Consider the following 13728-nt stretch of genomic DNA (forward strand, 5'->3'; position numbering starts at 1 on the left):
AATTAAAAATATTTACATAAGGTAAAAGCTCATTCGGTGCCATCCCAGATATAATTATTAAATAGCGAATGATTACTTTCATGTTATTGGGCCAAGTTGTACATAATGTGGTCCAAATTTCCTCCAGTTCTTTAGGATGATTATCACCAAACTATTTTGATCAATATTAATAAATTAAAAAGTTGTTATAAACTTTTTTGATTTTTACCTTAGCTGTGATATAAAAAATATTATTTAAAACCATTTCGGTTGCTTCAGCAGAACCCCAACCTTCTCTTCGCCCACCAGGTCTTCCACTTTCATTCGTGATCTATAAATTAGGAGTTTATTAAAATCTCCAACATCGTTTTATATTTCTTTAAATTCAAACTAACCTGGTAATAAAACATTAAATTTGTCGGTGGAACATTCGGATCGACTAATTCCATGTTATGTAACCAAGGTAGTAAATATTGAAGGAGAAGCTGTCGAACTTCCGGCCTGGCAGTTTGAAAACGATGGGTTATTTCTAGTAAAAAAAATATACATGAATATGGGAAAGGTAAAAAAATAAAATGGATGTGTTATAACTCCGAGATCAAACAAAACGATGTGTTAATTTTAAATATTTAAAAAACATCAGTTTAATGATAATTAGTATCGAGAAATTAGGCGAATCTGCCAAGAAAAATAAAGCAAAAAAATTGCTTATTGAATTTATCGTAAAACACTAAATAAATTTATGTGGAACACAATAAAATTTTTATTTCAAAAGATATTACTCCCATCTATGAAATTTTATATCCGAATTAAAGTGAACGCACACGATGCACTCCTTTTTCACTTAGATGTACGTTAGAAGTGTATTGATTTAAAAACTTTGTTACGAGAATTTCAAATCGGGAAATTCGATTGAAGTTGAAAAGTTCTTACCTGAGAACATTGGCATCGTTAATTCCGGATGTAGTTGAGCTAATTGTCCTGATAAATAAAATTGCGATCTACAATAAGTTGTTGCCAATAAAGTATCTAAAGTGCTTCTTCCTTTATCTCCTTCAGCTGAAATTAAAGAATAATATGTTAATATATTTTATAGGGGCACCTGAATTAAATACACATGTAATAAAATCACAAAAGCTCCAATTAAATAGACGTACGCCATAACTCAGAAATTGCTTTATTTTAGTAACTTTATTTGTATTAAGTTTTGCTCATGTGTGAACTTCCATGAATAAATACAATTTTGAGATCATTTCAAATGTATAATTATTCGGATGAATCCTTAGTTGAAAGACTATTATTACAACTGTACTACCTGTAATTAGAGTATTTTCACCGTGAAGTTTTCAAAAGTAATCTATCTTTAAAGTTAAAACGGATAGTGGAGGAGATTAGAAGTCTTTCGAAGCATTTAATTCCTTGGAATCTCCGTAGAACATTGGAATTGTCTTCCCATTTACTTGATTGTTCGAAAATTCGATGTCCGTAACAGAGTTGGAGAGGTCATTCGGAACTTATTGAGATCTTTCAAAGAACTTGAAAAATTTTTAAACGAACGCGTTATAATTCTAAAAGTTATAGTAGATATTAATACATTTTCATGCCAAAGAGATGTCAACTGTAAAAATGCTATTTCCAGGCTGTTTGTAACGCCAGATATTACATTGCTTACATACCGATATACCTCGAGTCACGTTCAAAGTATCTTATTTCGCTTCAACTCTATCTTTATTAACTCGGATTTAGTGGAGTGAAAAAATGTAACGTTTATTATATTTATGCGCCACATTTATGCGTCTTGGAGTACAAAAATACGATCAACCAAATTTCAAAATTTACACTCTGTAGTTATTATCGCTAGAGGGGATTCTATTATGGTTGGAGCCCTTATCGATTAGTAATTCGAGGTTTATTTCATTGCCTTGCATCTGTATTTCTGGAATGAGTTCACAACCTGTTATGTTGCCATCATTTCTGACGAAGTAATTACACTTAATTATTATCACGATTATACTCGTTTTAAATAAACATCAAAGATGCATTAATAGCAAAGCGATTTATCTATATGCTATATGGACTAGTTAATTTTCCGTTGGCAAATCAAGACTTATTACTTATTACCTTTAAAAAGTATGTAATGAAGAATAAGTCTCAGGACGAGTTCTTCAAAATCTACCTTAAAGAAATCTAGCCTATCTGCACCCTGTTTGTCATATCCCTACCCGATGTTTATTCCTTGGCTATTTTACTGTCGTGGAATTTATATTCCTAACATTGTTTTATTTCTCTTAGTTGCAGGACTGGATCTTCCACATCTTTCCGCCTTATATACATATATTCCATTTCGTGAATGTTCATCTTCAACCTCCACTCCTCATATTCCTCCACTTATTTTATAACATATAATCATTGATTACCGATCTCTATCCTCATATCCGCGCATTTTTGTCTCAAATTCTTCAAAGCTTCTTGGATGTACATTTGAAATAGATTTAGCGTGACCTTTTTGTGACATGGTCCCTGGGAATGGTTTTAAAAAATTTTGTTTCTTTACTTTAATGCACTCTCAGGATTCTTATAAATGTTTAGAATAGCGCATATATTTCTAACATCTATCATCTTTATAGAACGAAGGCTCTCTCCAGATCGACAAATACAAGATATGCCAAGATGTTCATTTTGCCATTATATCAATAGAAAGTAATGAACCCTTCCTGTGGCTGTTCCACATATAAGAAATAATCACCGGATAAACACAATTTAAAATGCCACTTCACGAGCACTTGTGTTGTTACTTTGCTATTGTAAATCATCATTTATATTTAAAATGATTTTCAAAACGCCTTTTTCATCACGTAAGTTAATAGAGCAAGTTTGCTCACCGCAAAATTGGACTCTAATTGTTTCTAAGTAAAACCCCAAGAGCGTCAAGTTTCAATCACTTTGTTCTATAATCGATACAAGTTCGTAGTTTCAGTTCAGTTAATATCACAAAGGAATTGAAAATTGTGTTTTATTAAACTTTGCAATAAAGCAAGTAACAAATATTCTATTTAGAATTAGGTTGAGATCGCGGTTAATTGAAGCTTTATTTATTTTTGGTACTTCTAGACAAAAAAGCATTTAAGCAGGCAAGGTTTTTTATTTCAAAGACAGTAAAAAGTCATTTTAGTCTCTAGTAAATGGGAAAAAATCCCGATAGTAGACATTAAATTCAATCGCAATTTCCGATTCCATGACTTGGAATTTTCCTGGATTGGGAGTAAGTCTCCATTTATATAACCATTTCAATACTTGGTTGTATAGAGTTTTAATTACGTTTAGTTATGAGTTGATTTATTCAATATTGATTTATTATAACTATATCGAATTAATCTTGGAATCTTATTCTGGCTGACAAAAGCAATCACACATCAAGAAAGGACATAATGTCATGCATGCAAATCCTAAAGAATTGAGATATTTAATACAAATTTCTACGTAAAATATTTGCATATTCAGCGCTGGGTTTTCACTGTTAACAAGAGAAATTAGTTGTAAAAGACTCAAATCAAGTAGTAAAAGAGTAAAATCAAGTAGTAATGTGAAGAACTCTAAAGAAACAACAAAATTCTTCCGAAAATATAAACATGCAGAGTTAAAATCATCTAGAGAAATCACAGACATACTGAGACATACTAAATGGTCTACTAAATCCTCCAGCACAGATTTCAAATTCGGTAAAAAGAATTTTGTATGTAGTGTTTAATATGAAGTATGAAGCTTTTTTGAAGAAGAAAGTGAATCTAGTTGACATAGAGATAACTGCATTCTATACAAATTTATCATTTTGAATTGAGTGTCAAATTTGAATTCAAATTGGTATTCATTAGTGATGGAACGGATAGTGATTTTGCGAAAAGCCGGATACCGGATATTCGGCACTCCCTTCGGCCGGATATCCGGCATATCTATCCGGCCATTATGGTTATAATTTCTAGTGCATTTTTGAAGTGATACCCTATATTGCCACATTATTGCGATATTTGAATGATAATGAAATTAATAAGAAAGCTTATAAGATATATTTGGATCCAAGATACAAAATGAACTTTTTTGATGCTGATTTAACTAACGAAGCAAATCTAAAAATATGATACTTTAATTAATAATTGGTGATATTTCCACAAGGATCCTTCAAGAAATGAATTTTATAGCGAATTTTGAAAGTTATCGATGAAAATTGCAACATCGAAAATTTTATCAAAACTTTAAATATTGTTTTCTCAAAAACTAAAAGTTATTTTTCAAAATGGGTTGGTTCATTGGAAAGAAAACACTTTTATTAACACTTTGGGAAATTTTCATACTAATATTAAAAAAACTGGATTTTATACGAATTTTTATAACTTAATCGACGAAAATTGCAAAATTCGAAAAATTGTCGAATATTTCAAAAATTTATTTCTTAAGAACTAAAAGTGATTTTTCAAAACGGCTTTTGCATTAAAAAGAGGATACTTTAATTAATAACCGAAAGTGATAACAGCGACAGTTCTGTTAGTAATAAATGTGATGATGAATTACCAGCGAAAATAAGAAAACTAGACGAAACTGCAAGAAGCGATTTTATATATCGTATTGGGATTGTTACAATGAGGTTGCTAATGATAAATAAAGTTGTATTCAATGATAAAAGTCCTATTGGGGTTGAACTTGATTATTATCTACACTGTCCAACACCTAAAAGAGATACTAATTCCTGTGAATGGTGGATTTGGTAAATATCCGGCCGGATACCGGATAGTTGCCAGATATCCGTTCAATCACTAGTATTCATCAACAAATGCCTGCGATACATACTACACCACAACATATTGTGGCCACGAGTTATTTCAAATAACGAGTTATAGGAAATGATTGAGCAATCTAGTGGAAACAAAGAAGTACAACGGCGAAAGTGCAAGTGGATTGGATACGCTATGAGGAGACATAAATCTACCTGGTCTAGAGTTCTAGAATGGAATCCTCTTTGGGCCAAGACATGTGGAAGACCCAAAATGATATAGAAGAGAATAATTGAAAGAGAAATCAACAAACTGTCAATTTCACAAATGAGAAATGCAGCGAGGGACCGTGGCATATAGAGAGATTTCTATAACAACCTATGATTCACCAGGATTGTCATCATATCATTGATAAAAAAGCAGTAGTAGTAGTCAAATTTCACGTGTTCAATATTCAAATATATCAATTAACATTATAATACCTTTTAATATTTCAAAGTAGACCTTTTACAACAATATAAAAACACGTCATTCTTCATGGTAACCATGATTATGGCCGTTCTGCTTATCTAAAGCAAACAGAAATAGAATCAATTGTATTTTGTATACTTGTGTGTATTTATATTTTAGAAGGCTGTAGAATTAACAATAATGAACATTTTGACTTGGTTCTAGTTCAGACGAAAACCAGGTATGCGATTAAATATGTATACAAAGCTTGAGCACAATTGAACAAGTAGATTTTGAAGAATCGTGGTTACCAACTATCATAATGTTTCGCGTATTTATGTGTCAGACTCCGAAAGTTACGTTATTTGGCAGATATTAAGGTTTAGATACCATGAATGTCATATCAAATTGTCTGTGATACACTGCTCGTTACACAGATTTAACAATTGCACTGAAAATTAATATTTCGATTATGGTCTCCGCAGCTATCGCAGTACAACGTTATTTCACTACAAGTTTTAGTGTTGTCGTTTACAACGAATATTTCGTGCAGACTCCTATTTTTCTCTGTTTCATTATATACATAGATTTCGGGTTCATATTTCAACTTGTACAATAATTTGTACATGGTACAAATTTCGTTCATAACTAGACTTAGTGGACTTTATCACAGAATCTTATGTTATCTGGACTTGGTCCACTTTTTTAGTGAACAAATTTTCAATTAACAGCTTATTAGTGTACTATGTTGGCAAGCTAATTTATAAGCTAATGACTTAATTCGCCAGGATTTAAAAGGAGTTGATTCACTTTTCTTCTGACTACTCATTTATTCTTAAGGTTGTTTACAAATATGTTTAGACAAGAATTAATTGCAATGTTGATTTAAATCAGAATCATCATCCAACTTCGTAGTTTCTCAATTTTCTTCCGTTTAAAAATCAATATGCTCTTTGCAAAAGTTACTAATATAATCAAAGTTGTAGAAATAACGTGTTGCAACGTTTATTGCTGAAATTTAGAAATAACGTATACCAAAATAATTAACAAAGATATAATGGATTGGAAAATGAAATATATACAACAAACCAATATTATTTTATCAGAACTAAAATAATAGCAGAAAATAAATATGGAAAATTGAGTAATTGTTTTTCAAATTAACCTATTTTTCAATTCAAGAAGGTATTTTCATACCAATTTAATTTACAAATTAAAAACGAACATTTTTTAAATGAAAAAAAGTAGTTTAAACCATTGCAAATTAGAAAATAAAACTGAAACGTATTGAAGTGTGGCAAAAAATAAAGGGTGAATAGAATTGAAATTGAATAGAGAAATAGAAAAAAACTAATCTATCTATTCCGACCGAACAATGTTGGAATACTCTGAAATCAAATCGTATAATTAATAAACAGCGTTGAAAAATCCAATTATTTTTTGTCTGTATTTCTTTTATAACAAAGCTTTGCTCTCCATAAAAATCAACCAAAAAGTTTGTTTAGTTTTGTCGTATTTTTGTGATCCCTAAAAAAACAATACTAATAGCTCGTCACCCTTTATTTTCGCACCCTTTATATTTTACAAAGAAACAACTTGAAGAGATTAATCACAGAAACCTATTGTGTTGTGCGTCATTGATGAAAAATATCCGGAGGATGATGACGTTCAAGAAAATGTTTATAAATAACCCCCACTGTTTTATTTAGTTTCGGTCACAAATGTCCAACACAATGAAATTGGCTCGTATTTATTTACTTTGCAGCAGTAGCAGCAATGGTGGTGAAGGCGCTCTGTTCCTGTCGTAAAATAAGATTACGTTTCGCGCCATTTCGAAACAGACGGTCACACGGTTAGCTAAAAGTTACACGCGATATAAACAATAAAACATAAAACTTTATTGGTGTGTCTCTACCCACACGTTGAATCATATGAAACGATTTTTTTATATCTATAATGGTGACATAAACGCTAATTGATCGGATTTACTTTTTACGTGTATAAAAATGAGTTATTTATTATTAGGCAAATGAGATCAAAATAGAATACTAAATTATCTTTTTGTTTAACGAGACGATTAAAAGTCCTGTTCGAATTTTATAGATACTTAAAATTTACGATCCAACAATTATCGCCAAGATACAAGATCAAGTGGATTAAGATATTAAGCTTGGATTTATGATCAGGTCTAATTTTAGTTTGGTTATTAACCATTAATTTGGTATTATAGTTTCAAAGAAACCTCATTACAAGTTTTAAGTTATAAAATAAATTTGTGATATAAATTTTATATTTTATAAACTTATTTAAAAACGATTACCTACTTATAAACTTACAAAACTTAAAAAATCTGATAAATGTAGAAGAAAGAAACGACAATATTGGAATAATCAGGTAGAAGAGATGTAATGAAATATTAAAGATAATTACCCCATAAATGCATACAAGTACATAAAACAACTGAAAGGAACACAACACTACATTGATGAGACAAAACTGGGTATATAATCGCAGATTTGGCAAACACCAAAAAAGCGTGGCAAGAATATTTCCAACAATTTCTCGGAAACCCAGACAACCCAGAAGTTAACTCTGCAAGCCCAAATCAAATCGTTTGGATTTGATGGAATAGCTATAGAACTATATAAAAAACCGGGGAAAAACTATTCGAACAATTTTACACTTTAATAGTTAACATATTATGGAAGGAAGAAAAGATCCTCCAGGACTGGAACAAGGGCGTTATCATACCAATTCATAAAAAAGGAGATTGACAAGCAAAAACTATCGCGGAATCTCCCACTGCGTACAGCGTATAAAGTATTCACAGGCATACTCAACAAAGGAATACAGATAATACACGATGATATACCAATGATGTCCTCCATTGGTGATTATGAAGCAGGTTTCAGGCCAGGCAGATCCACTATTGACCAGCTATTTGACGTCAAAGAGATGCTGAGACGCATATGGGAATTCGACATTGATGTAAGCCACATTTTCGTAAACTTTCGGCAAGCCTATAACTTCATAAAAAGTGATAGGATATGACATTATGAACGAATTCGGAATACCCATAAAATTTACCAGATTAATAATAATAATAAGTTTATTGCCACATAGTTAATACAAGAGAAAAATAATATATATGTATACATAAATGAATAAGTAATGAATGTTGACAAAAGGTCAGTTTATCGCCAAAGGCGATGTCTTCCAAAAGACCCAACCAGCAACGTATGTAAAAAAAAATCAATATGGCTATATAAATAATTCAACGTTTAAGCAAAAAGAAGAAAAAGAGCAAAGAGGCAAAACAACACAACGAGCACAGTTGATAGAGAGGAAGAGAAAGAAAAGAGGAGAGAAGCAGGCGATATCAATAGTTAGATTCCGATAATTGTAATGATAATAGATAATCCCTTAAGCAGACCTTAAATGTCAGAAAACTACGAATGTTGCGTATTTCCATGCGTAAACTATTCCAAAGCTTTATAGCCTGCACCGTGAAAGATCCATGATATCTCTCGGTGCGATGATTGGGAAATATGAGTAACGTATCAGACTGTGCTCTAGTAGGCAGACCGCGAGACGACATGAATTGAAAGTTCGTGTACAAGTATCCTGGGGTCCGAGAAGAAAGTATCTTATACAGCGTTGTCAGTATACGGAATGATCTGCGCTTTTCGACAGTCAACATTTGAAGGTGATTAAGATATTGCGTAACATGGTCGTACTTACCCAGGTCAAAAATAAAGCGTAGACAGTTGTTCTGCAATCTTTCTAATTTGTTACGGAGGGTAATTGCCAGGTCGGGATACACAGCATCAGCATAATCTATGTGGGGCAGTATTAATGAGTAACAGAGATTACGACGGACAGCAAGGGGAAGAAAACAACCAAGTTTACGCAAAGAATGAAAACAAAAATAGACCTTCCTACAAACAGACTGAATCTGATACCGCCAAGACAGCGCTGAGTCCATTGTCACCCCCAAGTTTTTGACCGTATTGGTGAAATGTATAACATTGTCACCGAGTATCAGTTGCGTATCATTGGAAGAGTAAAATTTTGCAAGTAAAGGTTTTGAGCCGAATGCTATAGCTTGCGTCTTGGCAATATTTAAACTCAGGCCAAAACATTTAGACCAGTGAAGTATCCTGGACAGATCATCATTAAGCCGCGCCATGGATACCGGGAGCTCATTCACAGTTGTTGATGTATAGATTTGAAGATCATCCGCATATAAATGATAGTTGCATGAAATGAATTTGGTAACACTGTTTATAAAAATTGAAAAGAGTAATGGACCCAATACACTTCCCTGAGGCACACCACTATGACTTTGAAACACAGAAGAAGAAGATGAAGTGTCACGCACACAAAAGAAACGTTGAGAAAGGTATGATCTAAACCAAGTAACGCACTCAGGGGTAAAGCCCATAGCAGACAGAGACGACACCAGTAAGCTATGATGCACAGCATCAAATTAGTGAAAACTACAACGACGGATACAACAGCATATGTCAGAATACAGACTGTAATGACATACCCATTCTAAATTACACAAGGATTGAAACAAGATGATGGATTGGCCCGGTTCTCTTCAAACACCTTGAATAATAAGTCTTTCCAAATAGCAGCATGTGCTGACGACATTAATATAATGGGAAGAGCAATAACGAAAGCGAAGGAAATATTTATCGAACTTTAAGACAATGTCTCGAGCATTGTCTTCAAGTGGGTCTATCCAATAAATGAAGAGAAAACCAAAGTTTTAACTCAAACACGCTCAGGCAGAATTCTGCAAAATCTAACCATCGGGGATACTAACCTGGATAAAGTGAATGATTTCACATATTTGGGGGTCAAATTATCAAAGTTGGTAACGAGGAGCCGGAAGTCTGAAGAAGGATTACATATTTTAGCGATTTGGGATTCCAGTTTCATCGTAGTGTGGATAATGAAATAAAAGTAAGTTTTACGATGATGATTGTTTATTTTATTTGTTTCGGTGCGACAATTGTTTCGACCAATATGGTCTTCTTCTTAGGCACGACGTCAAAAGAGATTAGATGTTGAGACGGAGAAATAAAGTTGATTCAGTAATTGGTTTATAAAAACGGTCGCAAAGGGGTTGTGTACATTTTAATTGATACATTTTCTCGAATCGGAACGTTGTTTACATTAAAGTTTGTTAAATGAAATTTAACAAACCGACAGTCCGACAGTCGGACTTTTGCGCCTCACGGAAAAGTACCGTTTCACTTTTAATTATATTTTTTCATAGTTTTTTCTTAATTTTTGTTCTTTTCATTTAACAATTCATCTTTTTGTTTTCTTAACTTTTTTGTTTCTTTTTACGATGATCCTTGTTTAAAACTTATAACCTCACTTTTCAACGTGTTTTCAAATTTCATTTAACAAACTTTAATGTAAACAACGTTCCGATTCGAGAAAATGTATCAATTAAAATGTACACAACCCCTTTGCGACCGTTTTTATAAACCTATTACTGAATCAACTTTATTTCTCCGTCTCAACATCTAATCTCTTTTGACGTCGTGCCTAAGAAGAAGACCATATTGGTCGAAACAATTGTCGCACCGAAACAAATAAAATAAACAATCATCATCGTAAAACTTACTTTTATTTCATTAAGGATTACATAGGCCAACAAAGCATATTTTCCCTTCTCCATATATTTATCGTAAGAGGGCTGTCTCGGTACAGCTTCCTAGTTATAGGCTCAAATCTATTACAAATAATTTAACCAGAATTCTTCAAATGAGTGATATTATATTCAGTTTATTTCGAAAGCTTTGATAGATTATTACCAACTCTGTTATCTTTACACAGTTATGTCCAAGACATATTATGTATTTCGTATTTCTCCCAGTTGAAACCCAATCCAATCATGCCACCGATGTTGTGTCTTCTAGATAACGTCAGCATTAACACCAGATAAGAATTTGTTTGAAGTTTCGGAGTTCTTAATATGTAATTAAACCTATATTGATCTTAATGCAAGAATATATGTGCACAATCTTGTATTCTATATCTTATATTAGAACTGAAGCCAAAGCCCGGATATACGAGGCCGCAATTACACCTATATTAACATATGCAGCAGAGACTCGACCAGAAACATCAAAAACAAAAAGAAGGCTAGAAACTACATAAATGAAAATGGTGCATAGAATAATTTAGAAAACATTGATAAACAGAGAAAGAAGTGAGAACATCCGACAGGCTTGCAGGATAGATAACATCAATGATTGGGTATTGGACAGAAAGAAGAAATTGAATGAGCATATCGACCGAATGACAGAAGAACGAATTGTAAAAATACCACGGGACAAATAACTATCAGGACGAAAAAGCATTAGAAGACCTAGAAGATGATGGAGCGACAACCTTCCAAACGATTAGGAGAATTTTAGGCAGTTAAGCCTAAATACAGAAGGAAGAAGAAGAAAATTCAATCTTTAAGACTAAACAAACTCTTTGTTTCACTAGACAAAAGGGTAGTGTGACACTATCAATATCAGAGGCAATATTGTATTAGACGGACTTTAACTAGAATGCGTAGTTTTTGTAGATAAAAGTTTTCGTCAATCTGAAAACTTTTGTAATACTTATGTAATACCGTTTTTAAGTTTGTTATTGTCTGTCTCGTCTAAATTGATTTGTTTCATTATTCATGTCACATACATGTATTACTAAATAATTAAAAACTAAGACATTTTCCAAGGAAGTATTGAGAATAAACGAATAAAACTTTTTGTATTCATGTACATCAACAGTAACATTTACGGAATTTACAGTGATTGTAGCAGGTAATTTAGGAAGCTATGGGCTTTGAAGCAATATAAATCAACAGTAATTATACTTCCCTGGTCTTTGTAACCTTAGTAAACCTTTGAGTGTATTGACATAGTTACGCAAGCAATTCTTGAATCAATATATACTCAATGTATATTACAATATTACATAGTTATTGAAACATTTTAATATCCTTTAATTAGTGGACGTTCATTTTTTATCACATCAATATATACGTTATGAAAATGTTAAGAATTTCGAAAAAAATGTTTTAAAAAAAGAAATGTCATTCTAACATCGTGTTTCAAATAAGATTCTTAATTAATAAATTAGGGACAAAATGGGTTAATTTCTAGGACACCTGTATATTAAATCATCTCCATACATTAATAAACAACAAACGCTAAAGGTTCATTATTATGCATTAGTATGAAGACATGTATGCATAAATGTAATCTGTATATTACACACAAGAACGACGTCAATTATTGTATCAGCTGTTATTATGTACACAAATTGTTTGGTAAACGATCATGCGATCATATATCCATCCCAATTACCTTCTATCAGTGGGTTATCTTTAACCTGGGGGACATAAATCGGAAAATGGAATAATAAAAAAATTAGTAATGATAAAATCCGGGAAAAGTTTAATTTATAGTTTCAAAGCTCAGTGTTGTACTAGCTCCTATTATTAATTATATTAAGTCAGGTTAAAGTTAAATTTATCGCAAATTACGCGAAAAGCGGCAACGTACAAAGGATTGATGAAGGAAAATCCTCATTAATTACAATTCGTTCTATTACAACCACTTTAATTGACCCTTTTTTGTTCTAACTTAACATCATTTTTTTGTTCTACTTTTTCTGATAACGAGCTTTTTAAAAATGCTTAATCAATTAGTAAATTGACACCGTTGATAACCATTTCATCCTTCCAATCAAATCGGTTATTAAGTGTTACAAGTGCTACAGACAGGTTATCCGAAAATCGATAATATGCATATCAAGGTGATGAATTGGAAATTAATGACATTTACCAAGTCGTCACTTTTATTATTTTTAAAGTAAAAAAAAATACTTAAAAATAACCCTCAAGATTGATGTTCTAATCACACTTCATTTGTTATAATAAATTGATGCATTTTAAACGAAAAGGATTTCCATCACGACCTATCATTAAAAAGAATAAAGCGAATAATTAACGAACCAATTAAAAAGTTCACGACACGATCAATCAACGTTGGTTTTCATTAAAACTCTCATCTACACAGGGCAAAATGATTACACGGAAATGAAACGAGGGTGATATCTGTAGATACGTCATCAGTTTTGGTCAACCAACTATATTTTCAATTAAAACTTGCGGTCCCCACCAAAAGCTTATACTAATCCAAAATTAAATTATCAAGTTAAATGTTCGTAATTTGCTTAGGTTATGTTAAAATTTTGTACTAAATTTGTATAATAACCCCTCGGTAATCATAATTAATTTTACTTCTTACAAATTGGGTTCTTTAAGAAATTCTTTTCACGAATTCTTTTAATCAAAGTAACCAGAGAAGCATAGCTTATAAAGTACACATTATAGTTCATCTCAACTTCTTTGCTTTTACGATTTTAATAGATAAAATATCTGTGTAGCTGAATACTGGGTAGTAATAATACTTAATTCTTTGTGCGGTAGTTAATTAAAGTCGACGTTCAA

At 32.0% G+C, this 13728-nt stretch overlaps 1 protein-coding gene across 3 annotated transcripts in view; it reads right to left on the minus strand.

Annotated features, from left to right (window-relative positions):
* The window catches only part of LOC111421251 (Protein furry), an 80487-nt gene that overhangs the window by 18878 nt on the left and 47881 nt on the right, over positions 1-13728 (minus strand). For all 3 annotated transcript variants that reach the window (XM_071199667.1, XM_071199666.1, XM_071199665.1), the window contains 4 exons: positions 913-1038; positions 375-508; positions 209-310; positions 17-151 (listed from right to left, as the gene is read on the minus strand). In XM_071199667.1, the coding sequence (XP_071055768.1) occupies positions 17-151; positions 209-310; positions 375-508; positions 913-1038 (497 nt within the window). The remainder of the gene's footprint in view (positions 1-16; positions 152-208; positions 311-374; positions 509-912; positions 1039-13728) is intronic.

This window comes from Onthophagus taurus, chromosome 1, assembly GCF_036711975.1.
Source record: "Onthophagus taurus isolate NC chromosome 1, IU_Otau_3.0, whole genome shotgun sequence".
NCBI lineage: Eukaryota > Metazoa > Arthropoda > Insecta > Coleoptera > Scarabaeidae > Onthophagus > Onthophagus taurus.